At 44.3% G+C, this 27,181-nt stretch overlaps 3 protein-coding genes across 9 annotated transcripts; 1 reads left to right on the forward strand and 2 right to left on the reverse strand.

The window, feature by feature from the left end:
• Window positions 1-4,190, reverse strand: zbtb22b (zinc finger and BTB domain containing 22b). 2 transcript variants are annotated; one of them, XM_062529962.1, is made up of 4 exons: window positions 4,056-4,190; window positions 3,239-3,472; window positions 2,172-3,116; window positions 1-1,686 (listed from the first exon to the last, which is right to left on the reverse strand). In XM_062529962.1, the coding sequence occupies exons 2-4, from the start codon at window positions 3,446-3,448 to the stop codon at window positions 676-678; spliced, it is 2,166 nt and encodes a 721-aa protein (XP_062385946.1). In that variant the 5' UTR covers window positions 3,449-3,472; window positions 4,056-4,190; the 3' UTR covers window positions 1-675. The 2 variants fall into 2 exon arrangements, with proteins under 2 accessions (XP_062385946.1, XP_062385945.1); XM_062529961.1 differs by having other exon boundaries at window positions 3,873-4,183.
• Window positions 4,191-4,856: 666 nt separating this feature from the next.
• On the reverse strand, window positions 4,857-11,015 carry kifc1 (kinesin family member C1). Its single transcript, XM_062529847.1, has 17 exons — window positions 10,914-11,015; window positions 10,390-10,420; window positions 9,818-9,895; window positions 9,607-9,697; window positions 9,470-9,517; window positions 9,315-9,350; window positions 8,798-8,999; window positions 8,553-8,697; window positions 8,195-8,383; window positions 7,480-7,599; window positions 6,873-7,157; window positions 6,500-6,664; window positions 5,999-6,137; window positions 5,707-5,846; window positions 5,537-5,610; window positions 5,359-5,434; window positions 4,857-5,234 (listed from the first exon to the last, which is right to left on the reverse strand). Exons 2-17 carry the CDS (start codon window positions 10,408-10,410, stop codon window positions 5,190-5,192), a joined length of 1,854 nt encoding a protein of 617 aa, XP_062385831.1. The 5' UTR covers window positions 10,411-10,420; window positions 10,914-11,015; the 3' UTR covers window positions 4,857-5,189.
• Window positions 11,016-13,170: 2,155 nt separating this feature from the next.
• Window positions 13,171-26,633, forward strand: znf384a (zinc finger protein 384 a). Of its 6 annotated transcripts, XM_062529181.1 has the most exons (12): window positions 13,171-13,325; window positions 14,870-14,937; window positions 15,404-15,680; window positions 16,221-16,343; window positions 17,329-17,370; window positions 18,938-19,104; window positions 19,758-19,834; window positions 20,088-20,312; window positions 22,347-22,514; window positions 22,810-22,888; window positions 23,578-23,736; window positions 24,988-26,633. In XM_062529181.1, exons 2-12 carry the CDS (start codon window positions 14,875-14,877, stop codon window positions 25,411-25,413), a joined length of 1,806 nt encoding a protein of 601 aa, XP_062385165.1. In that variant the 5' UTR covers window positions 13,171-13,325; window positions 14,870-14,874; the 3' UTR covers window positions 25,414-26,633. The 6 variants fall into 6 exon arrangements, with proteins under 6 accessions (XP_062385165.1, XP_062385170.1, XP_062385167.1 ...); XM_062529186.1 differs by lacking the exon at window positions 22,347-22,514; XM_062529183.1 differs by lacking the exon at window positions 16,221-16,343.
• The last annotated feature ends 548 nt before the right edge of the window (window positions 26,634-27,181 follow it).

Below are 27,181 nucleotides of genomic sequence, written 5' to 3' on the forward strand. Positions count from 1 at the left end.
TTAAAGCTTTACTCAAAATACTACAATCTTTCAAGAATCTTTCCCAAATCTTGCCAGTGTAAGGTAGGCTTTAAGTACCCTGGTAGTGCCCTCTACAACTGTGACGCAATATTCTGGTACTAAAAGCTGAAAACACACTAAACATCTCTTTTGTGATATTGACAAAAAGACTGAAAATGATGTAACAAAAACATTGACAATTGACAGTCATCAGATTTTCCTATGAAATATTCACTGACAATAGTAAGAGTTCACGTTTAGCAGCCTAGTCTACGTTATACAGCAGCAAAAGGGTTCCATAGATTTTGAATGCATTCCCATGCCACTATATGGTTAGATATGCAGGGAAAGTATAGAAAGAAACTATTTTTGGCATTTTAAATCTGATGCACGTGAACTTGTGCTACAACACATCCACACATATCCATGTACTGTAAAGGTCAGTGAGCTATACACATGGGCTGAATCCCAATCCCTCTCCTTTTGTACTTACACACTTGCCACACTTGATAGGTCGCAGGTGCTGTCGCATTTCTGCTATTAAGAGTTTTGAACCCTTACATCCTCGCAAGCTTGATCAATTATGACTGATATCGGTGAAGTGTGTAAGGGTTCAGGGCTTAGGGTTTAGGGGAGAGATTGGGATTTAGCCACGGTCCCGTTTAGATTTGTAGCTTATAATGGGATGATGTGGGAATGTCCACTGAGTTTTCTTTCATGCTGTGCTTCTGAAGAGATGCTGCTCTCGCCGACACTCACCTCACACACCTCGTCCTCACACCCGCCTCTGCCCACGCCCATCCCGAAGATGCCGGACCCCAGACTCTGGGAGCCGACTCCCAGCAGGGAGCTGGGACCGCCCATGCTCAGGCAAGACATGCCGCTGCCAGCGCTGCTGCCGCTGGAGTGGTGAGGAGACATCCCAGCCATGCCGCTTCGCCCGCCACCCATGCCGACTCTGGCCTCCGAGCCTCCCTGCATGGCCTCGCCGTGGGACGACTGGAGGGGGTGTGACGGGGAGAGAACCTGCGCGTCATGGGACGTGCCGGCCTCGGAGGAGCCACCTCCGCGCCGCTCGCAGTGGGAGCGGTGGCGCATGAAGCTGTCGCGCCACATGAACTTCTTGCCGCAGCCGTGGCACTCGTACGGCTTCAAGCCCGTGTGCGTCTTCATGTGCTCCGTCAGGTGGTGCTTCATCTTGAACTTCTTGGCGCAAACCGGGCAGTGGAACGGCCGCAGGTCCAGGTGCATGTTGATGTGTCGGTCGCGCATGCTCTTGTGCGTAAACGTCTTTCCGCAGTGACACATGAACACCTTCCCTGAACCACCTGAGGCGACACCGTCAAGCCCATCCATTCCCCCACTCACACCCCCCTGCCCCGACAAATGAACTGCTCCGTGCTCCAGGGTGGGTCCTTTTAAATTTGGCCCGGATAAACCACTTCCCACTCCTAGAGGGGAAGAGGAGTCCAGTGCAGCTTGACTATAAAATAGGATCTGGTTCCCTTGCATGTCAAGAGGGAAGAGTTGTGCCCTGGCTGCGGCTGACTGTAGCGGTCCCAACAGAGCTGAAATAGCTCGGCTGCTACTTTGGCCAGTGTTGTCATGGGGGTTCTGTTGAGAGGTGTGGTCCAACAAACCACTGTCATACTTGAGGTAGTCTTCAGAGGACTGACAGTAATCAACCTGCGGGCAACACACACCGAGTAAGAGTGATGTCAGCTAGAGTTTCACATTATGAGACGGTGCCAGATATTCAGCTCTGACGGGTTAATCATTGCTATTCAAAACCAAAAGGAAACATTTTTTTAGTAGAGACTTAACAGCCATTATGCTACCCAGAGTGGTAGACAAAACAGTGACAGTGCTACCAATCATTCAGCAGGCAATGAGTTTCTAGATTACGCCCTTCAGCATCCAAAAATACATCCCACCCTAATGCAATACAGGTATTCAACACAGGTTTCTTTTTTTTTCAAACTATTGATCATGCTACGGCGACATCAAAGAGTGTAACAAGTCTCTCTTTCTATAGTTCTGGTGTTACCTAGAGTTCCTTACCTCTTGTCACATCATTTACAATCCAATTACAAAATGGATTGGTAAAGAATACACACATTACTTATTTGGAAAACAGCTGTGGGGGAAATAGAAAGGGACGAATAACTGACCTCTGTCTCCATTTCAGCCTCAGCTCGGCTGTTCAGCTCATCAGAGAGGGTCCTGACGTTTGAAATGTTGAAAGTTCTCTCCCTCTCCAGTTCTCTCTCCCGTTCTCTCTCTCTGTCCAGCTCCAGCTCTTTTTCCTCCTCCTCCTCATCATCATCATCATCACCGCCTTCCTCCCCAGACACAACGATCAGCTCGTCCTCTTGACTCCGCTCGGTCTTCACGACCACCCACTGCTTCCTGGGCATGATGCTGGGCTGGCTGTATGTGGGCCTTTTCTGTGGAGGGGGCGAGTCTCCATCCTGGTACGAGGAGACACCGAAACTGTCACTGACGCCCACTCCTTGGTCACACCCAGAAAGCATCTTTTTCCTCCGGTTGCTTCCCCTTTCCTGTTTCCTGGAATAGAGAAGGTCTTCCTCCTCCGCCCCGTCATCTTCCTCGTCTTCATCTTCCTCAATTAGGAAGGCCTCTTCTCGGCCAGAGGGAGCACAGTAACTTGGGGTGGAGTTCAGGCCTGGTCCCTCGCCCCCACTGCCGGCAGCGGCGGAGCCCCCGCAGTTGGCTTCTCTGGGGCTGAAGTAGTTGGTGCTGCTGGGGGACTGACTCTCGCTGAGGGAGGGGCGGCCGTGGGGCTGGGGGTCGCCAGATCTGGAATGGAGGACGCTGCCCGAGGGGTTCTCGCCGTTCGCACCACTCTCCGGGTTCTCGCGAGAGGCACGCGCTGCCAGGGTGGCACTGGCGCCCCCCTTAGCCTCCCGGAGGAGCTCGGTGCACTTGTCAACAATGTGCCACATCTGCAGCACGCTCCCCACTGTGAGGTAGTTGACGATGTCTTCGCGAAGCATGCGGAGCTGGCCGGTGTACGCGCACCTAAGGACACTCTCAAACGCCAGCGGATCCATGACTGCCGGGATGGACACTGTAGACATGTTCTTCAGGAGTACCTGGACATCAACAGGGCAGAGCAGAAAGCATCAACGTTATTAAATGTTTAGAAATAATAATAATTAAAGATCAAAAAGTGAACAGCGATGCCACATTTAAGCTAACCTACACATGTACACACCTGGTCATGGAAGTATGGGGAAGAGGCTGCCAGCACACAACGATGTGCCTTGAACACCTGGCCCTGTACATGGATGGACAGGTCGCAAAAGCGCCCCTCTTCTCGCTGCCGGTTGAGTCTGTCCAGCACAGACGCCTGGGCAAGTGGGAAACACATCTGCACAACAGTGTCCGTGGACCCAGAGCTGGCACTACTATGACCCTGCTCCATGTCAGCTCAGCGAAGTGGCAGCAGCTGAAATGAAGAGCCAAATGTAACAGTTTGTAATAACTGAAGATGATCTGTAATTGCATCTTCAATCACATAAACAAATCAGATGATTGATGAAGAGACTGGAGGGCCACGAGAAACTGAAAGATGCTAAATGCAAGGCTCTCACGCTTATTATGATCTGTTGGGGCCTTGAAATGCATTCTTGTTTGACTAGCTAGCTGGAAAATTAGATGACAAAACTTTAGTAATGCTCCTATCGTCACAGAACAAACAAGTTATTTCGTGCATAGCACACGTGATGGATGGATCTCAGCAGCCACTAGTTCTTGACTAGTTCACACCAAAGGCGTCTGAAATCAGTGCAGACTTGAAGTCAGAATAGACGAGCTAGAACAAACGCAACTGACATTTCGAAACAAACCTCTTATGTAAACCCAGAATCTTTCTAGCAGTAGTTCCATGGCGGAAGATATCCCTTTTTGGAGAAATCTATAAAGTGTCAGAAAGCAAAGCTTCGTTGGCTAGCCTATCGCTACATGCTATCTCGCTGGTTATGACTGGTTAGCGCAGACGTCATCTTTAGGCGATTGCTGGTCAGACTCACCACTTCAGTCCTGTAAACCAAAAGAAGCTGAATTATAGCCGTTTCTCAAGAGAAAACGTTGTCGCCTCCATGACTGGTGGAGCTCACTGTTGATTACCTTTCCGCATACACTTGGGCAAATGAATAGCAAAGCCGACACCCGCTACCTTTAAGAGCCAGACAGACAGCAGACTAGACTAGACTAGACTTGGCCGACACCATAAGCAAGCTTGTCTCAGCAGTAGCATGGCAACCAATTTCCAATGAGACTCCATCAGACAATCTGAATGCACGCGAATTTCAGTCACAGCCCGAACATGTTCTACATAAATGAGACAAAACAGTGAAAACATCAGATGGATGGACGCGCAAATATTGCGAAACGGAAGTGTCTCAGATGTACCTTAAATTACCCCTGAAAACATACCAAAATCACTTCATTTAGATCAAGCGACCCTTTATTTACAAAACAGGCCCTTACTGATACATTAAAATATCAATTTATAGTGTGACCCCATAATCTACATTAAAGCGTCAGTCATTAAACTGACCCTGACCATGTTGTGATTAAGGACAACTAAAGTGCATTTTAATTTTATTTTATAGTGTTAATTCAGGGATTCCTTAATGAAGAGGGGTGATTTAAAAATAAGGGGTAAATTCAGTAGGCTTTTCTCCCCCATCTCTGCACATTTGTACTTAATTATAGAAGGATTTTAAGGTCAAAAGTAAGGCATTTATCAGGGGTGAAATTAAGGGGGTTTCTTTCATAGTGAAATAATCGAGGAATAAAAAGCACAGAAATGGGACCACGACATAAAGGAAGGTTTACTTTACAGTTTTATTTTTGCTTCCATCTCAGCACGTTTGAGCACTGTTCATTCAGTTCAGATTTGCTGATAAACAATCTAGCCAGTCTATACAGGTTAAATATAGCCATTTATGAAGCTCAAATATATTTTGTAATTATGATTCCATATTCAAAATCACCCTACTTAATTTAAAAAGATTGAGTGAATTGTGCATCTACCAGAGTTATTGTACAGTCTTTAATAACGTACAATATATATAAAAAATGTTGGGAGTATGCATGCAAAGCTCTTAGCATTAGTCCAGGATTTAAAACATTAAAAAGAAAAAGAAGTATCCACAAGTTCACTTCTTATTGGCAGAGGCTGTTCCAATAACACAGTCATTGACCTGCAAAAGAAAATGAATTAATTTTGATTTATTATACGGCTCTTCACAATGCAAGTAGATACAACCTTCACTTTTACACAAACTTAACTTTAAAGAACTTGTGACAAAAGGACCAAATACTGACCTTGCTGGCAAAACGGAGTGAATTTAGGGATTCACTAAAGCTGTCCAGTTCTGGAGCAATATTTACAAACATCAAACTAGGAGAGGGGAAAACAAACAAAGTGACTACCAAAGTAACATCAATTAAGAAATCCAAATGCAAAACGACAGGCTGTGCCATGAGACTAGTCACCCCTTACGTTTTGCTGTTGCCTCCCAAACAATTTTGAAGCAAATAAGTCAGCTTGCAGTTCCGGTACGGGATGTGACTTTCCTAAAAAATGGAAATAAATAATGAATTAGAGGCCATCTTCAGAAGACTACGGTCAACAAAAAACACTGCAGGACATCACCACTCCTCCAGACATACCTTGCTGGCCAGGGCAGAAATGACAATGCCAAGGTTGGTGAGGGAAGAATTGATTGCAGTCATTTCTTTGAACCGCTCACCCTGGGACTGACTCTTCTGTACCCGTTCACTACCAGCCAAGTCCACCAGACACAAGGATGCTAAACATTGACAATCAAACAATATCAATCAGACAAATGTAAATCCTTCATACCTAACGGCCATGTAAAATCAACAATTAACACATGGAATCCCAACATCCAACAGCATAAATAGAAGCACGTGTAGTCCATCTAGCTTTTGAGGATCTTACATTTGCACTTGGTGCCTCTGTCTGAGTTGACACCTTCAATGTCCAGCTGGAAGACAGAGTGAGATCTGGAAGACTGGTCATTGGCAGCAGTCCTGGCTGTGGACCTATTGTGATTTGCCACCTCAATCAGGTTGTGGACCTGAAACGATAAAGGAATGACTACATTTTAAAGGCTACCGTAACAGTTTTTTTTTTACTTTAACATAACTTTTCCTAAATCATTTTGATGGCACATAACATGACTATCGGCACTTCTGCCTTTGTCTGAGAGGCCCTTTGTAGGTAATTACCGACCTAGCTGCTATGTTACAGGAATTCAGAGGTCTTTTTCTGCTGTTGTTTATTATTGCACTTCTCAAGCAAAGGGGACCCCCGAGAGCAGATCTTGTTAAGGGTGCTTTTAACTCTGATCATCATAAGGATGCTCTGCTCACTCATGAAAGCTAATAGCAGACATTGAAGTCACTGACATCCATCATCCATGGTCAAAACTAAGCATACCTGGTCCTCACGCTCAACCCTCTGGTAGGTCAGGTTGGTGACCGTGATTCCTCCATTGGCGTTCTTCTTGATCTCATGCTCAGGCCTTTTGCTAGCCTTGCCTGTGTAGAGCAGGTCCCTCAAGGTTTCATTGTAAATCTCGACAAAGCTGGCGGTGAAGGAATACTAGAAACGGACAACATTACACGGCAATCATTAGACACTAACGCTCACAAAGATACAAGCAAGTCTGAAAGATGCACTTAATGAACAATTCAATTCAGGCAAAACCACAGACATAACCACAGCATCTCGAACGAAACCTAAACATTCACAACATTGACCTAAAAACGTTTAAGACTGACTCGTGAGAAAGCACTGCAGCAAGTTTTACCTCCCAGCCCTGATGTTCAAGCGCTCTGGCCGCCTTAAATATTTGCCGGACAGCTCGAGGGATGACCCCACGCTCCTCGTCCCTGTCGCCGCCCTCCATGGTGAAGGTCTTGCCGCTCCCCGTCTGACCATACGCAAAGCAGCAGACGTTATAGCCGTCCAGGGCCGACTGCACCAGCAGAGAGATCTCCTCAAAGATCTCCTGCTGAGAGGCCTGTGGCCCGAAGACGTGGTCGAAGTTGAAGTTATAATTCTTATGCGTGTCCCCAGAGCGGCCTGTGTGAGACTAACAGGACAGAGAGAGAGACACACTTGCATTCAAATTCTTGAAATAGAATAAATTACGACACATTTTCTTTGAACTTTTCCCATTTTCTCAATTTCACTGGTGTCCTCACACCCACCACCCCTCAGATATCTGCCTCCTCATACTGTTTGCAAACAACAGAAAAACTTGTTTGCCTTGTTAGGCTGCTGATGACCTCATTTTACATATACCTATAATGAAACTAAGAACTCTGCACATGCAAGAACAATCAGAGCATTTGTTACATGTGTGTACTGAAAGTATTGAACAGAAACAGGCTTTGCTGGTTGAGTCAACTTACCTCTTCTGATTTAGCAAGGACAACAGCCTTGTCGTCGTGAGCGGGCAGCTGGATGTGTGGGATGTCTGCCTGGACATCGGTGAGCAGGGGCCTCACTCGGCAGAAAACTCTGATGTTACCCTACAAATACCCAGAAACAATTAGTGGATTAGTTGTGTTGACATGCAATGCTTCCCTGAATACAAAGAGAGAATAGACCTGAAAAAAAAAAAACATGAATCCAGTCTAAGTGAAATGTATAATACCAGGACTTTTTCCCTGACAAAAAAACCTTCCATGACTTATTAATTGTACAATAATACTGACCAATGATTCCATGATTTCAGAGCAGCCGTATAGCGTTCAATAATGTTTTACTTTTTTAGAGTGGGAGATGAGCATGGGCATTCAATAAATACATTTGGGGTGCTCAAGCAAGCAAGCAAGCCAGTAAAGCTAATGACCAGATATACCCCAATTCTGTGTGGAAATATCTGAATAATGTATTAATTCTGGCAACTGCTACAACAAAAATCCCCGATATTCCATGGCGTTGCCCCCAAAACAATAACATTCCTTGTCTTTTCATGTCTGAAAATAGACTTGCCAAAATTCTGTGATATTCCAGAAATTCCATGACCAATGGGAACCCTGTTAATATCTTGTATGCCACTGTGTGACTGTTCTGGTCAAATCTAAGAGGATTAATGAGGGGTCCATCAACATCTGGACTTACTTTGAGTTCCTGAATGGTGTTATGGAGTCTGCGGCGCTCCATCTCTCCACTGTGCAGCTCCTCCTTCTGCTGAGCCACCTTCTCCTCCAGCTCCCGAACCTTGTCTTGGGCCTGATTTAGGGTATCCTGGGTCTTGTGCAGAGTATCCTGGGTATGCTCCATGGCTGAGGACTTCATGGACAGATGGCTCTGAGGCAGTGAGAGAAGAGAACATTCTGAATTCATCTCTCGGATATCAAGGAAGATCATCATTTCATGAAGCCGTGTCTACTGCACCAGGTTTTGAAGCTACATTTGAGAATGGCTGAGAAATTCAGAGAGACAATTCAAATAATGGAGGTATTGTTTTGTGAGGTACCTGAACTGTAATGAGCTCGGTGTTAAGGTTGGAATTGAGCATCTCCACAGCCTTAAGCTTGGTCTCCAGTGTGTCTCTCTGTTGGGAAACTTCCTCCAGCTGTTCCTTTACCCCAGACAGAACTTCCAAGTTCTCCTGACACATACTGTAAAGCAACCCAACACACAAAACATTTTTATACTATTCTGCACAATTTTTGTGAGGAGACACAGTGTGAAGCTGAAGTGTAAAGGTACGGTTCTTACCTGAGCTTGTGTTTGAGATTGGCAATCTCCTCCCGCTGCCTGGAGGCTTCTTCCTGGGCCTGTGTCACAACGTCCTTCAGGGTTTCATTTTGATGACTGACCCCCTTCAAACGACCCTGGTAGTTCTGCACTTTGGTTTCCAGATCACCGATTTTCCCCTTCAAGTCCCATGGTGATCTCTTGGGTCCACCTCCAGTGCTCACTGTTGATTTCAAATCACATCAGCTCAGAGCTTAAGATTTTTTTTGTTTGTTTGCCAAAGTCTTGCTTTCCTCAGGGTGCAATAGGGAGTTCTGGTCAAACACCAGTGAGACAACTACCCAAAAAAGCTAGCATGCAAAACCTTACAAAAAACAACAGCCCCACAGGCACTTTAAAAACTTGAAATGGGTATGTTTCAGAAATATTGTTGACCACAGAACTACATAGATGCATAACTGCGCTGGTGGCCGCAGGAATCACTGATTATTGATCCATTTTCACATGATACCATCAAAATGAATGGAGTTAGACATACCTTTGGCTGTAGAAGCCACTGGACGTTTGTTTACACCTTGAATACAAGGGAAAGAGAACATTACTTTAGATCTGAAAAGGTCACACAACAGACAATGAAACCATCGGTAACAGTTAAACTGCAGTCAGTTCGATGCAAACGGATAACTTTCTTACCTGTTGTGGCGACACCAGCTACTGTGGCCGCGGCAGTGGGACGTTTTGCTGGGAGACAAAAAAAGGTGTCGTTAATCAAATACACAACACACAAAAACTGCAGTGAAACAGATGGTTTGACAAAAAGAGTCCCTCACCAGCTGGCCGGGTAACTGGTGCTGGGACGGGTCTCTTGGTTGAAACCACAGACATAGCCGGTTTACACTGGTCAAATTTTCGCATTTTCTTCTGGGGATAACAGTGGATTTCAAAGACAAAAGTGAGTCATCCTATTGCATTACAGTGTTCAAAACACAAGACTTTGCCTTTAATTAATGGATTTAATTGGTTAAATCATATTGCCCATACCTGTGCTGGTTGCGGGTCTTGATCACTACCCGGATGTGCTCTTTTAGCAGTCATCACGGGTAGACGGGACAGTGTATTCTGATAGTGAAAAGACAGATGAATCACATGGCTTAGGCTATTGTAAATAAATTATAAGGGATAAGAATGCCATACTAGTGATTTTCACAACGTCTAAATAGTTCATAAAAGTTCATTAACACTAAACTTTGGTGGACATAGAACATGATGTATGAACTCAAAGCAAAGTTAGATTTATGAACTCAAAGCAAAGTTAGATTTATCAATTACAGCCTTGGCTCTATTCTGAGCAAACACAAACAATTCAACACAAACTTCATGCCGAAGCAAAACAATCATGCACTGCGATACCCACTGCATGCATTCATACGACTTATGCAACAAAAATTGATTTGCATACGCGTCAAAGTAAATAACAGATGAAGTTATGAATGTTCAGGTTAACGTAATCAAAGATGCATGTAACAACTTGCATGACAAATGGAATGGTTAGCGTGAACATGAACAGTAGCAGCTAGGCTGGGCATTCGCTACCGATTAATTTAGTCACTCACCTCTTTATTTGCTTTACTCATTTCGTCGTACCTTAAAAATTAAATTAAATTCAACAATTAACACGCAACTCCGACACAGCATGCTACGTAGAAGGCTAGTTGCTACATATCTGCTCAATTTAGCGCACGTTAACGCTAACGTTATTCCCAGCTAAACTGAGGCATTGTCGGATGGGTGTGTTTTGGGATAATGTTATCGTCAGTATTCTCGGTTTCGTTTCGCATCATTTGTTTAGCAAGACAAATCACAAAATATGATGAAGTTGAACATAAATTAGCTATTTAAAAGTTACTTAACGCAAACCTATCGATAACATTAGGATGTGATAGTTCAGATAACGCTGACGCTAACAGTTAAACTTCTTGTCAGTTGCCGATAAGGTCTGCTTAGTTAGGCATACATTAGCCTTTAACTATCATAAGGCAGTTGAATTCAAGTCTAGTTCTGGTAACCGGTTTTCAGAAACATTTTGGAGGTAATGTAAGATTTTGATGATGGGAAAACAAAGTAAGAATGATCTTACCACCGGCGGTAATGCTCCTTCCAAAACTGCTGAAAAACACAGCGGTTTGTATTTCGAATTTCAAATATTCCGCCGCCAATCGCTAACAAGAACAGGATCTGGGCGTGTCATCATGATCCTACCCGGACTGCTCAACGTCAACACCAAACCTACCTGTATCGTAAAGACTTACAACAACGCTTTGTATACTACTTTCTGTATGCATAACGAGAGAGACAGAGAAATACATCACTCAGCTTCTGTTTCAGGCCACGGGGTTTTCATTAATTAAACGGAATAGTGCATAATGTCTTTGTATGTGTTTCAGTCTGGTCGTGCATGGCTCTGCACCAATAGGGGGCCATAATGAAAAGATAGAGTGGATCTTTTGAAGGCCTATATCTTTAGAATTTACAAAGTCATTTTAATGGTGTTATTTATGGGCAAATATATGATATAGCAGAATAACAGAAAATGAAAACAATGGGATGAATGAATGGGCACAATGCAGAATTTTACCCTAAAACCACCTGGCTCACACAGAACAATTCACACACAGCTGTAAAAATATTTGAATTTTGAAAATAGTTTTAATTGGACAAGGAATGCAGCACATAATATTTACGTCCTCATCTGACTGAAGGGACAAAATAGAAATCTCAGCTTCACTGAAAATGCGGACTGCCCTCAATGAACTTCAGAGAACAAATAATTGGTTGAATGAATTCACTATTTTTGTAGGCTCGGTTTGCTGACACCAGATATGGACTGCTTCAAAATTAATGTCTGAGACTTTTGTTGACTGAGAAAAATGTTTGATAATAAAGTTGCCTAATTGCATTTTTAAGCCATGGGGGAAATTAAGCATTTTACAGTTGCTGCATGTAATTAGGCTAGTTGCATTGTTTTATAAAAGTAACATATAGCCTACTCTATGCTAATAAAATATCTGACATTCATAGTCCAAATGTCCACAATAAAAAAAATAGGTTAGATTTGAACATGTCAGGCTGATGTTTGTTTGTTTCAGTAGCCTAATTGTTCTTTTTGTAGTTACAGTTTTTTATGATTGTTTACACACTAAAATTGAAATTTTCACACAATTTGCAAAATGTTACTCCAAGGAGCAAAACACGTCCTCCACAGATTTGCACAACATTACACACAATGTCTGCTTCACCCTTTTTGCTAAACATTACACACAGTGATTTGTAAAACTCTACACACATTTCCACACCTTAGACACAGATAAGGATTGTGAGGTTACTTCCATGTCATTACAAAGCCCCGGATTGCCAATGACCACACTAATGAACGAATTGGATAATCACATCCACCAGTGTGTGCACACATGTGCAAAATTGAAAACGCAGCACTCAGGTGCTATACTTGTTGCTTTTACAATAGTGTTCTTCAGAGTCAAAGTGTATGTACTTTATGCAGTAGTTTTTATTTGTCTACAGATTTTATTTGTTTCATTGATTTCATTGTTGGTTGATTACTGTAACTGATTATGGTACTGCAAGTATTGAAAGAAATACTTGAAATATTCAGTCTACAGCATCAGTGTTGTGCAGTGCAAGTGGAAGTTTATAGACCTACATTTGTGTGCATTTTCCCTATGTCGAACTAATCATGAAGAATGTTGTGGGTTTATCACTATATTTTGACATCTAAATGATCCCTTACATAACAATGTCTGGCCAAAAATATAGCACACGCTATTTCCTATATATATATATATTAAAAAAAATTGCTAATGTGTTAGCCATTTATCCCAGCAGTGTGAAACTGGCTGTTATAGTGTCTGATCATTGAGGACTGTGTTTGTTAAAAGACAACTAAGCATTTTCACAAATATGGGTTTTGACCGAAGTGTGTAGCTTATGTTTTGACTGAAGTGTGTATGTTTTGACTGAAGATTGTCATTTTGCAAACAATCTAGGAATTATGCAAACTGAGTGTGGCGTTTGGATAACTGCGCTTATATTTTGCTAAAAAGGACCCGTTTGAAAAATTGCGTGTAAACAATAAAAAAAAACTGTAATGTTGTCATGTTTTGTTTTTATGAGACAGCCAATGTAGAGAAGACTGAAAACTACTGGCAATAGCCTATTATTATTACTTTAAATTACAGTAATAACTCATGCTTTAAATTCGTACCTAAGTGGTAAATCGTTCACCACAGACTCTAAAGACCTCACATGACGGAAGTCAAGTCGGTGATGAAAAAGAACCATTTTGGTGTTTTGACCTCATTCACCGGAAGTGTCGAGAAACAGAGTCGGGCTGCCCCACAAGAGGGAAAAAAATTGAAAAAAAAAATTGAGGGAAAAAAACGGCGAATCTGAGGGTTCGGGCGGATTTGGACGAAGTTTCCGAACTGTCCCGGCCCGAGGGAGACCCAGGGTTGAGAGGGAGTCACCAGCACCGGTAATTAACATACAGTAACGACTAAATTGTTAATTATTTCTCATAATTTGAGCAACTCACACGAGTGCTTCTCCCCTGTCTCGCCAGCCGGAAGTCTGCATGAAGCTGCGTCTCGCACAGGAGCATTGGCGTCGACGTTTTTTTCTCTGTTCGTTTTTTTATCCGCGAGTTTTTTTTCTCTTTTTTTATTTTCACAGTGAGACTAACGGGAGAGGGATGCAGGCATAGAGACATTATTGTTTTCTAGCGGAAGTTTATATGTGCATGGCTTTTAGCTCTGTAATGTACAGTAGACTGTTAGCTAACAAAAGACGAAATTAATGGAGGCAAGCTAGCCAGTCTGTTGAGCCCAAATATCATTTTGAATGGATTGTTTCTTGTTTTTGCTAGCTAGCTGTTTTGCTAGCTAAATAATAATACGGCTAACGTTGTTGCAACTAACTGTACAAACAATAAAAACAGATGACATGCATCTCGTGTTCAAGTGGTGTGGTAAAGAACCAAATGTTAATCGGGAAAGTCATTAGAGAGGAGGTGAACTATCCTTACGTTAATTCTTAAATGGCTGGCTAGGTAACCTTGGCTAACTTGTTTCAACGTCCAACTATTTCCCAAATACTGCTAACCTGTCCAGTTCAGCAGATTTCGCGAGCACAATGCATCGCACAATTTCATAAGCATTTGTGTTTATATATCGAAACATCCACGTAACAGTGTTTGTCGCAGGCTAGCTAGTTCGTTAGCTTTTGTTTTGGGGAGCTATTAATAGTAGTAGCCAGCCATGTAGCGAGCGACTGAAAGCAAAGGGGCGTAGCTGGCGGTGTCTGACATGTGTGATGTGCAAATTCGTCTTTCGGATTTCACCGGAGAATGTCTCACAGTACGCTCTGTCCTATAAGTCTTATTTAAACTACCACAATAAATGCATGTTCAAGGTGCCAGCTGCAGAACCGAACTACTGTGGCATTTCTGTATGGAGACAGTCCCAAATGCTTTGGTGCTATTTTGGTCGATTTTATATCCATCCAATTAATCAATCAATCAATCAATCAATCAATCAATCAATCAATCAATCACAGCGTTCCATGATGTGTGCTGGCTGTGGAAAAAGGGGGATCGCCTGCTCCTCTTTTCGCAGAGAAAAGCCTTGCGGGATGCATGCATAAAATGTCTTTTGCACGTGGGATTAAGCATGGTATTGACATAATAACACAAATAAAGCTAGGAGGCAAATGGTCTGTCTCATATGGCCAGTATAGGGTCACCCACTACGCACACTTCAGAACGTGACCAAACCAATAGATTGACTGACAGACAGACAGACCATGCAGAGTGCATGCCAGTATTGGCATCAGGAATTTGTACATCGGCACAAATTCCTCTCCAGGGCCTTTGCAGGAACACGGCTTGCCAGAGCAGTCATTAGCTCTTGCCCATGCTGGATGCTGGGCACACGCAACAAAATCTGGCAAGGTCTGGATTTCGACTGTCGGAGCGACGCACGGCGGCTGGGTGTTTACTAGTATGTTGCTTTTCAATTGCAGAAATAATGGAAGATTCCCATTTCAACTCATCATACTTTTGGTCTCCCGTTCCCACAGTGCAAGGACAGGTAGACACCTTATTATTGGACTCTCTTGTACTGTACATGGCTGTGCCACTAAAGGAAGACACCATACTTAAACAAAAAAAAAAAAGCAAAAACAAATAAAAAAGTAATGACAAAGTTTGCACCTTATCAGGCTGCGATGGCTGATCCTGAATTGGCTGTGAGATTCAATGTGCTAGAGCTTGGTGTTCACAGCCCCGCCGAAAATAATCTCCACTGCTCATTCTCCCCTCCTTCTCCTCAACCCATCCATTCATCCTCTCCTTTTCTTCACCATTGTTCTACATCTCTCATTCTTCTCCTCACTCATCTGCTCTCTCCCTCCCTTTTCTCCTTTCTCTCCCTCTCTCCCTTTTTTTTTACCCCTTCTCCCCCCATATTCCTGTGGCTTTTCCCCATTTCTTTTCCTGTCTACCATCACCACTCCTTTCCCCCTTTTCTCCCCCACTCCCCATTTCACCTTTTGCAGATTGAGAACGCCATGTTCCTCAACAAGATGAAGGAACAGCTGGGCCCGGAGAAGGCTGCCTCGTTCCCGCACTCCTCGTCCGCCCACTACCCCACCGCCGTGCTCACTGTGCCGGGTTCCGTCGCCATGGACGCCAGCGCCGTTGGGCGGGGCCCCAAACAGGAAGGAGGCGGCGGCGGTTCCCAGATGTCCGCGGTTGGGGCGCACCTGCACCCGCCCCACACCTCACAGAACATCACCGTGGTTCCCGTGCCCTCCACAGGCATCATGACGGCAGGTCGGTTACCTCCCCGCACAGACATACACACACACACACACACACACACACGCACACACACACACACACACACATTTTTTTGGTCTCTTTGCTGCTTGTTCTTTCTTTATCCTCCCACCTATTTGTTTTTTTAATCCACCAACTGATTTGTGTTTTTGTTTACGTTTTCTGTTTATTTCCTTCACATATGTGCTTCCTGTCCTCTTCCTTCACTCACACACTCTGTCATCATCATAGCCTCCTTCTGTTTCTTATTTGGTGTCATTTGTTTACTCATGGGGTTTAGCATCTGTGTGCTTGTTAAAAGCGTGTCACTCCAACTTCACCACCAGCCAAAATGTGCCGCCTGTTTATGTTGACTGCTCTCGGCCAGCCTTCATTTAATTAAACGAGCATGCTTCTCTCTCCGAACCACATCCAGCATGTGGTCTGGTTGTCACGTTCCGACCCGAGGCATGTTGCGATTGGTTGTGGAGTTGGTGATGACACACACTGCCATGCTCCGTGCTCCTCAGGTCATGGTCTGTCTCTCTCTCTCAGCGGGGCTAGTGATCACCACTCCCCAGGGCACGCTGGTCACCCCTTCTGCCTCGTCCCAATCTTTTGTTTCTGGACCCCCTGCCACTACCATGATAGTGTCCACACTGCACCCCTCAAATGCAGGTAAACCCCCCCCCCCCCCCCACCCCCACCCCCATGTTCCCACCCACCCGACCCCGAAACGGACCCTCTCTCCTCCCAGCTTCTCTTCGCTCTCCTCTGCACTGATAACCCCCTCGTGTCCCCTCCCCTCCCCTCCCGACCCCCCAGCTGCTTGCTCTGCACCTCAGCCTCTGGACAGGTAGACCTTGATTTACACAAACACGCATACACACACACACACTCACACACACACCATACACACACCAGGCTGTGCCCTCCTGCACTTATTCCAATGCATTTAATTGAAAAGCATATCCGACCAGTTATGGTGCTTTAACTCTTACAGTACCCCGCTTTTTTTTACGGTAAAGGGACAAAGGATAGAGTGAGAGTGAAAAGGAGGGAAAGAAAGCAAGAAAGCTACGCGGAGCAGACGGAGTGTTATACCCATTAAAGGAGACGTCAGAGGCTCTAGGTTAGCAGTTGTTTTCCGAGACCAAAAATAGCTGACTTGGAATGCTGGTTTTCTCTCGCTCTCTCTGGGTTGGGTAGACCTCCATTCCATAGATGTTGCAGACAACTTCTGGGAAAGGACACTTGATCCTGTCAGTATTCTCATGCCCCGGCATTAATCTCCCAATGTGTTTTGCAGCTCATTAAGAAACAGTCTCTGTACTCAGACTGTCTCTATCACACACATGCACACACACACACACACACACATGCACCAACAGTCACTTCTTCATTAAGCACACAGATGCGTTTGCCATTTGGACTCATACGCATACTGTACATGCAGGCATGCTGATGCTTCTGCTAACCCCCTGTGTGACTTGCTCAAGGCCATAGCTAACACCCCTGGGTCTTGCTGGGGCGCCCCATTGGCAAATGGCAAAGAAAAAGGAGGGAAGAGTGAATGAATAGATGGATGGAGGGAGGGAGGGAAGGAGGGAGGGAGGGAGAGCTCTGTGTGTTGAGTGTGTTCTCCTCTTCTCTCGGTTTCCAGTAGAGACCAGCCGGCATTCCTCTCTCTACTTCCACAGCCAGTGTGAGTACTGCCCCTCCCGCGACCTCTGACCCCGTCCTCAGCACACCAGCACAGCTGCACCACAGCCCACCCCACCTGTAACACGCACACAGCTGATCTGGTCGCGCTCCTACACAGACAACTACACATGCCGCGCCCATACTGTACTAACAGATTGTTATGATTAAAAAGCAGTAGAATGTCATTCATCATGTTTATTGATTTATCTTGGGGGGGGGGGGGGGTCTTGAAAACACAAACAAGCAGGCAAAAGTATGTGGTGAGGGTAAACACATATTTTCTTATATCTACTGTAGGAAGTCATGATCTTGAATTGTTTTGAAATGGTACTGTAAAGAGTTTCCGCCAGTGCTGTTCTCATGCCTTTGTGGGTTCACCTATTGTGCAAAACAGAGTTTATACAGTAGTTAATGCAATGATTATCAGTGATGCAAACTCCTCACCTGTAATGCAAATATATATATTGGCTAGTGTATATGATTTGAAATGTTGTTATTTTAAATTACCAGATTGGTAATCTTGGTCAGAGAAATATGTGAAAGTAAAATTGTGATATTCCCTGCTGTATGTGTTCCTCATGTGCTAAGTTGGTAGTGTTCCTGTTTGAGTGGATTCGAATTCTCTTGGTTTTGAATTTCTGTTATATTTGACATTTTTAGCAGGACTTGTAGTAGCATGGCAAGTGAATGCACATGTTGACTGAAGGGAAATCATGACTGAATTCAAACGTTGACTGTATTGTATTTTGTAAAATTAGATATTCATCTATTTGCCGCAGTGTTTAGTTATGAGTGGCTCCTGCTTTAATGTCAGCCCTACTATTCACACAATATTTCGTTTAATAGTGACAGAGTGATGTTGCATAATCTCCTCTATCGCTTTCACTCAAGGTGTCGTTATCAGTGCGGGAACAGTTTGTGTTGGCAGATAAAAATAGCCAAGATTAGAAACAGACTCAGGCTTCACACTCCTAGAGCTGGATCGCTTTACCATCTGCACATCTGGGGCTTCATCACAGAAGTCTCATCTCCTCTGAGCCACTGCAGCCAAGCCTTTGTTTCATGAAGCAGCAAACTGATGAGAAGGATTCGGGCCGGGCTGCATAATTTATCCGACGCGATGCATTATTAAAGGAGCCGTAGCGTGATGTCTGGTGGTTTCTCTCGCCGCTCTGACTGAGCAGTACACATTATTTCTCAGCATATTTTCTAGTCAATTAAAAGCGCCGGTGACTGATAGCGTTCCCACAGAGCATGAGATTTGACAAATTGTATTTCATTCCTGTTGAGTTGTGATGGTTGTCAAAAACAGAATGCATAGTTCACATTTTCATTAAAATCCTACGAGCTTCATTTTGCCCACTCATAATTTTGGTTTTGGTCTCATCTCATGTCTGTGTATCTGAGAGAACTGTTGTCGGATGACTCGAGGTAAAAAAAAAAGACCTCTGGGAAATGCAGTTCTTCAGTGTGGTTTAATGGAGGATACCTTGTTGTTTTCCTTCTCTGTCTCTTCCTGTTTCCTCCTGTGTCCTCCCCCCTCCCTCTTTGATTACCCTACATCCCAGATAAGAAAGAGAATGGCAGCATCCCCCCAGCTGTCGTCATGCCAGCTCCTTCCAAACGGGGAAGGAAGAAGAAGTCCATGCTACCCCGAGATGGTTCCATGGCTGCCCACACACTGCCAACAGGAAGTGATGCGTTGATCCTTGCACACCTGGCAGCAGGGGGTCAGGTGAGTTACAGCAGAGTAGTTTAAAATGAACTCTTGAGTGGATCTATGGACACTTCTGCCATAAGAAATTCATGTGGAAGTAAATCAAAAAGTAATAGCAAGTAATGGAATGTCCACTCTTTCCTTTTTATTATATCATTTGTGGGTTGGAATATTGTGGGCTGTGCAATTGGAATAGAGCAGGTTTACTTTTAGTAGCCATTTGTGATGGTTGAGTGATGCTGAAGCGTTCTTTTGCTGTACCTTTAAGTCAGCGTTTCCCAAACTTTTTGTCCCGTGTATCTTCTTCTATAGCCTGACTCGGCTCACGTACCCCCACCATTCGACACATTAAAAAGTTGCACATTCTATTGACGCATTCCAGACATCAATAAGCCTCCCTTTTTTTTTTTTTTTTTTTTTTTTTTAATGAAAACCGTCTACTAAAGAGTTTCCTTTAATTTCATGTTTCTGTCATTATAACCTGATTTGAAATTCTTTATTTATTTATGAATTAATTTCAAAAGATTTAAAAAGTTCATTTTTAACACCTCTCTGCCATAGCCCTTTTCATCTCAAGTCCCCTCTAGAAGCAGCTCGCGTACCACTGATGGTATGCGTACCACAATTTGGAAATCCCTGCTCTAAGTGTTTCTTTCTCCTGACCCTGACAGCACCACCCAGCTGACCCCTATGACCTCTCCAACGATGAAGATGATCATACAAACAAAGATGGGAACAAATCTTACAGGTTTGGATGTTTGTTCACATGTTTATGCAAACTTAATCATTATTTGATCACAGATTTGATTGTGATCTAGCTGTTGATTGGCCTATGTCAACCAGTGACTTGGTGCCTAACAAGCACCACTAAAAATGTCCTTTTTAATGTTTTCATTTTCAATGCAAACTTTGTTAAATACCTCAGTCTGTCATTGTCAAGTCAAAGCCACTTCTCACATGCTTGAATGCACCCCATCTTTCTCTTCTTCTCACACTTGCAGGTGTCGGATGTGTGCGGTGACCTTCTTCAACAAGTCGGACATGCAGATCCACGCCAAGTCTCACACGGAGGCCAAGCCACACAAGTGCCCCCACTGCTCCAAATCCTTCGCCAACTCCAGCTACCTGGCCCAGCACATCCGCATCCACACCGGGGCCAAGCCCTACACCTGCTCCTACTGCCAGAAAACGTTCAGGCAGCTCAGTCACTTACAGCAGCACACACGGTATTGAGACACACACCACACCCAGGACTCACCTAGGGGAGCTGTGTGTGTGTGTGTGTGTGTGTGTGTGTGTCTGTGTGTGTGTGTGTGTGTGTGTGTGTGTCTGTGTGTCTGTGTGTGTGTCTGTGTGTCTATGTGTGTCTGTGTCTGTGTCTGTGAGAGAAAGCCTATGTGTACACTTTAGTATATTCAGTATAGTGGCATGTGTGCTTGTTATTGTCTGTACATCAGTGAGTAAATGTACATGTTCGTTACCACATAGGCTTTGAAAGTGAGAGGATATTGGTCACTGAGGCTAGTGCTATTGTTAATGTGGGGTTAAAGCTTGTCATTTTCTAGACATTCAAAGTAGTCATAACCACAGCTATGTGGCCTACTTGAAATATGTGATGATTGTGTCTGTTGCTGTAATGAAATGTCAATTTTGCTGTACGTTGTCCAGCATTTCTGTTCTAATTTCCTACAGGTTTATTTGGCAGTTGTTTGGCTTGTCTCTCTCTCTCTCTCTTTTCTTTCTTTCTCTCTCTCAAAACCCACCCCTCCCTACCCCTGCTCTGATCCACTCACAGTGTCCCATGTAGACAGGTTCAGTCATGAACTGGTAGAATACCACCATGAGCTGTTAGAACCATGAGGGTGAGCCACCCCAGACCAGAGACACTCAGTTTCATGCTCATTTCTAGACTCTCCCGGTGTCTACTGTCCGCCTCGAGGCCGCGCAACATGCAGACATCAAACGGCCTTGTGCCATTAGACCCAGTTCCTTGTTTCAGAATGCTCTGTCATTCGTTTTTCCTTGTGTCTTATGGAATTCTGCTGTTGTTGTTGTTGTTGTTGTTGTTACTGTTGCTGTTGTTTTTGTTTATTCCTCGCCCATCTCCCCTTCACATTCTCCATCTGCCCTCTTTCTCTTCCCCGTCATCCACGATGCTAATCACTCCTGTTGGAACAGCTCTGATTGAAACGACTCTACAAACGGCATGTTCCTTTCTGAACCAGGACGTGATGTCCATAATTATTTCTGAGCCTGAGCTAGATCCTTTCAATCTCTCCACACTTTTTCTTTTATCCCATATGCAGTTCTACGTATTGCCGTATGTCCTCTGCCTTCCATTCTGTTCAACACAGATGTCTTATGCATGCTTCTCATCATGTCTCATGAATGTCTCATCTCTGTATGTCGCATCATGCGCATCTATCAGTTGTCACGTTCTCTCAGGTTTTTGATGTCCTTCCAGTAAATTGCGAGTCTTGATTTGTCTTTTCTGTTGATCCTTATGCTTGTGTGGGCCTTTGATTTGGTTCCACTCATGTCTGCTTGTCTAAAATGTGCATGTCTACATGCACATGCTTTCTGTTATTTGACAACTAGATTTTTGATCACTATCCTTGTGCATGACAAAGGCGTTTGAAGCTTGACATGTTGTTTACCATTCGCTGTATGCCGTTACCTGTATTTTTGCCTTAACCCTTTAACCCTTTTCCTTCTTTTTTTGGCTCTTCTCTTTCTTTTCCTTCTCTATGATTAGTAGAGAATGTCTCTTTCATTTGTCTGCAAAGGCTGTCTCTTCCCCACCTTTGCCCCTCATCCCTGTATCTTTTCCTTTCCCCTGTCATTTCCACTAGGAGAGTGAGAGGTGGCTCATCTTAAGTCCCCATCAGTCGCACAGACACAGTAAGAGGCACATCATATCACTATGGGAGAGCGTAGGAAGTGAGAGAGCTGGAGAGAGAGAAGGAGGGAGAGAACGAGAGAGAAAGCGAGAGAGAGAGAGAAAAAGAGAGAGAGAGAAAAACATACTGATTGCACCTGGTGTTTGTTTTATGTGCTGCGTTTCGCAACTCAGACACAGACAAGAAGTCACAGCCAGAGGCTTCCCCTTTACTTTCCCCCCCACCCCCCTTGTGATTATTTTCTTTTTATACCCAGGTCATCGTTGATCTTATATAAATATATATCTCTCTCTCTGTTTTGTTCTCTCTCCCTCTCTCCCTCTCTCCCCCTCTTCCCATCTCCCTTCCCTCCCTTGTTAGAAACCACACAGAGGCCAAGCCACACAAGTGCCCCCACTGCTCCAAATCCTTCGCCAACTCCAGCTACCTGGCCCAGCACATCCGCATCCACACCGGGGCCAAGCCCTACACCTGCTCCTACTGCCAGAAAACGTTCAGGCAGCTCAGTCACTTACAGCAGCACCACAGGTAATGGGCAGGGACAGCTAGCAACGCAACGCACCGCACTGCACTGCACTGCAACGTACCGTCTGAAGCCACGAGCCCCCACTGCCATCCACTCCCCTCCTCTCCTCTCGCTCACATTCTCTCTTCTCTCACTCTCTTGCCCACTCTCTTTTTGTGCTTTTTTTAATGCTCTGATGTTGCCTTTCTCTGTAAGTTTGTTATTAACTGTGTTTGGGAATGAGTGGAGTTGGTGAAAGTGGTGCTGGGAATTGTAGTTGAAAGCTCTTCCTCTTTTTTTTTCTTTTTTTCATATCAGAATCCACACGGGTGACAGGCCATACAAGTGTGTCCACCCAGGCTGTGAGAAGGCATTCACTCAGCTCTCCAACCTGCAGGTAGGACCATCACACATTTATATAGTAGCTTTCTCAAGCCCCAAGTTTGCTTTACATAGTGGAAAATAAATAAAACGACAACGAACAAACAAATAAAGAAAAACAATGCAAACAAAGAGGAAAGATAGAGCTACAGTATGTGTTGGGTGTAGAGGAGAAATGATCAAATGAGCAAAAAGGTCTTGAGATTGAGGTCTTGTGCTTTGAAGAAAGCAACTAATGTGTTCTCCAAGATCTTTGGGCTTCCTTTGAGAACCCTTCCCTAAGCGAGCAGGAGATGACCAGGCTAGCTGGCAGGATGTTATGTGACCAATCGCGTATCCTGTTCTCTGCCTCTGAGTGGATTCCCTCTGGATGACAATTCCACAGCCTACGCTGGCTGCACAGAGTGGTTCAATTTGTTGCAATGTTGCATCTTTTTAGTATAGCTTTAGCAAAGCCACAAATCTGAACGGCATGACACCAATCACAGTCTGCTGTTACTGTTAATTAAAATGTGCAGAGAATCAGTGCAGTATTACAAATTTGGTTAAACAGTTGATGCAAGACATACCAGAACAGGGGCCTTGCCTCTAACATTATATTTGTGAGTAGTCATTTTTAAGTGTTCTCTACCTAGCTTTTGAAAGGTGTGTTTAAAAAAGTAAATAAATCTAACGTTACCTCTCTTTCTGTAACTTTCCCCACAGTCTCACCGCCGGCAGCACAACAAGGACAAGCCGTACAAGTGCCACAACTGTAACCGTGGTTACACGGATGCGGCCAGCCTGGAGGTGCACCTGTCGACGCACACAGTCAAACATGCCAAACTTTACTCCTGCGGCTTGTGTAACCGCGCCTACACCTCGGTATGCAAGCCAATCAGCTACCTCCCTCACACAACACCACACCCACCTTTCCTGCTTCATTTGAACTTGGGCAAGACCTAAATGTTATTTATTTCAACTAGTTTTGAGAGATTTTCTGACGTTCACGAGTGTTTCTTTGTACCTCTTCCAGTAGCCTTGCTAGTAATGTGCTACAGGACAACACACACGTTTCTATTTGTAAGTTTTATGGTGCTTCAAGAGTAGAGAGACTGTAGGTCATCCCCTTTGTAGCAGAGCAGAAGTATTTGATTCTGTAGCCTCATCCATGCTAGAGTTCTAGCAGCATGTATGTGGGAGGTTCCCATACAGCTTGATGGGATTATTATTTTGTTTTGTGTGTGTGTTTGTGTGTCTTTCTTTTGTGTTATATTTTATAGTTTTTTTGTAATGGTTAGTACCCCTTAGTAACCCCCAGAGTTCTCCATATGAAGTACCATCCTGGCGTACAGCTGTGTATATCTAGATTGTCAGTTGCATGTAGTATTTATGAAATCACTGGGTCTTAAGTTGGAAACACATTTTAAATAGCCTCAGACTGCAGAGTAATGTTTTGTGTGTGTGTCGTATGTCAGATTCTGGTATGACGCAAACACTAGCCTTAGTGTGTAGCACATACAGTATACACACTGCAATAACATTTTCTGAGTACATAATTGTAATGCCTAATGCAGGCTTTTTTTACGTTTACTTAAGATAAATGACAACACTGTGAGTCAATAATGTTGCTGATTTTCCTCTACTAAAACATTTATGATATGCTGAGGTTTTGTTATGCATCCTGATTTTTTGCACTCCTAAAATGTTGGGGCCAGCCTTGCTAATTTGATTTGAATGCTTTTAACATGCCTGTCTGAGGCCTTGAGAAATCTTTAATGACAGGTTTGGGCTCAGGGGCTTTCAGGTTACTCCAGAGTAGAGCAGAGCTGTTTCAGTGTCTGCACTTTTGAGAAGTTTAGTCATGCAGATTTGCTCCTGTGATGGTACCCTGGTCTCTCAGCGCTTCCAAAATGGACTTTCCATACAGCAGGGATTTTCAACTGATTGTGATCTTGATTAGGCTGTCGGGAGATGATATCCAATATGCCCCTTCAGTTGCTGTCATTAGAACATAGAACTGGTTGCAGAACTTTAGATAGTGGTGATTGACACTGGATTGGCAAGGATTTACTGTTACAAACGTGTAAGCTTTTTTTGTACTGACTGTAACCCCTGTCCCCCCCACCTGTGTAGGAGACGTACCTGATGAAGCACATGCGCAAACACAACCCCGACCCCCTGACGGTGGCGGCGGCGGTGGCGGCCCAGCAGGCCCAGGGCCACACCCCCGGCACGGGCCGGGGCAGAGGTCGTGGGAGAGGGGGCGCGGCCGCAGCGGCGGCAGCAGCAGCAAGGGCGGCGGCAGCAGCAGCAGCGGCAGCCGCGGCAGGCGGGCCCGGAGGCGGGCAGGCGCCCAACGCGGCCAACTCCAACCCCCCCGGCGGCTACGCGGCGGGCGAGGGCGGCGTGCCCTGCCCCTTCGACCTGCACCAGTACAAGACGGTGTCGGCCGGGGAGATCCAGTACAAGCCGGTGAGCGTGGCCGACCTGTCGGCCCACAAAGACCTCTGCCTCACCGTCTCCACCTCGGCCATCCAGGTGGAGCACATGAACTCCTAGACCACCGAACCGAGGGAGGGGAGGACGTGTGGGGGGCGGAGGACGTGGATGGGAAGGACTATAACGAGAAGAAAAAAAAAGAGACAAAACTACACTGCCTTGGGTTGAATGAAAAGGTGATCGACTGGAGCTCAGATTGTAAGGAGTTGGGGCGAGCGATGAAGCTGGGGATGAAGCAAAGCAGAGGAGAGGAGGAGGAGGAAGAGGAGGAGGAGAGGAGACGAGCGGTGCAGGCACAGAGCACACGCAAGCTGCATGGGTCAGAGGAGCCGGCGGGTGGAGGACGGGCGCGGTGGCACTTAGAGAACTTTTTATTACCCGTTTTCTGTTTCTTGTCGTCGTCTTCATTTTTAAGTCATTTATCATATGTGTGTATTTTTCTAATGTCTGTGTGTGTATGCGTGAATGAAAGTTTGTATGTTTGTATGTGTATGTATGTGTGTGTGTGTGTGTGTGTGTGTGTGTGTGTGTGTGTGTGTGCATGTGTGTTTGTACGACAGAGACGAAAGTCAAGCAATGAGTATGGGTGACGGAGGATGAAATGGATGTGGTGGAATGTATGGCAACATCGGAACAGAGCATTATGATTGTTTTCAACAAAAAAAAGCGCAAAGTGGTTTAATATTTCATTGTTCTTCCCCGAGTGACGATGTTGCAAGGGGTCGAAGTGTGAGAGAAAAGGCTGGTGGTATATGCTAACAGTGGTTTGGCTGCAAGGTACTATTTACTTTATTATTTTTTACTTTTAATACCAACTTATAACATACATCATTATTGTTATGCAAGTAACATCATTTATCCTTGTTATCAATTGGCCGTTACTGTAATCTTGTACATATACTACATAGAAGAGATGTTTTTTCATTCAAAAAGGGAAGGACTGTCTTTCTGCCTAAAACAAGCTGTTGAAAAAGATAAAGAAAAAAAAAAAAACATTAACAAAACGACATTAGTTATAACCAAATACGGAATCATGTATTTCTATCCCAGCCAATCAGACACCTCCTCACTGCCCGGTGTCGAGCAGGCAGACAGCTGATTGGTTGGTTTTGTTCATGTATAATCCTTGTCGTAATTTCCTTATGTGTCTTTTTCGAATAACACAGTTCTCAATATTCTTATTAATGTTATTACTGTTGCTCTATGACTATTAGTAACGACGACTCTGCTGAATTTGCTGTATAGACCACACACATCATTAAAAGGACAAGAAAACCAAAGAGTATGCCTTTGGCCTACTTATTAAGGGCTGGGGATTTGAGATTGATGCTAATGTTTGACAGTTGGGTCCTATTGTGGGGGCTTTATGAGACTAATTCTTGCTTAGTCCCTGTTTAGGAAATGCTTTGAAACCCTCTGGCTGACTCATTGAAGAGGAAGAGTAGCAGTCGGCCTGTTGGTTTCATGGACCGGTCCAACTTAACCTTTGACCACAAAGCTCCTCCTCTAGAACTGACATTGGATTCCATCATATTAGGGTCAAGTGCAAAATAAGTTGCCATCAAGGTATGACCACTACTGATAAACATTTCTAATAATAAAGCATCACAATATAAGAATTCCCCTTTTTGTCAATTTTCAATGTACTGGCTGTCCATTGAGTGCTTCAGGGGGTACCCAATCTGTCTAAAATCAATGAAAAGACCAAAGAGAGATAACATGGTAAACAGTTTAAGCTTTTCAAAACAATTCTAGGACTTTTTTTTTTAATTAAAAAAAAAAATGTTTTAAAGGTAGAGTACAGTAAGGATACGTGTATCAGTGAGTG

This window comes from Sardina pilchardus, chromosome 24 (genome assembly GCF_963854185.1).
Source record: "Sardina pilchardus chromosome 24, fSarPil1.1, whole genome shotgun sequence".
NCBI lineage: Eukaryota > Metazoa > Chordata > Actinopteri > Clupeiformes > Clupeidae > Sardina > Sardina pilchardus.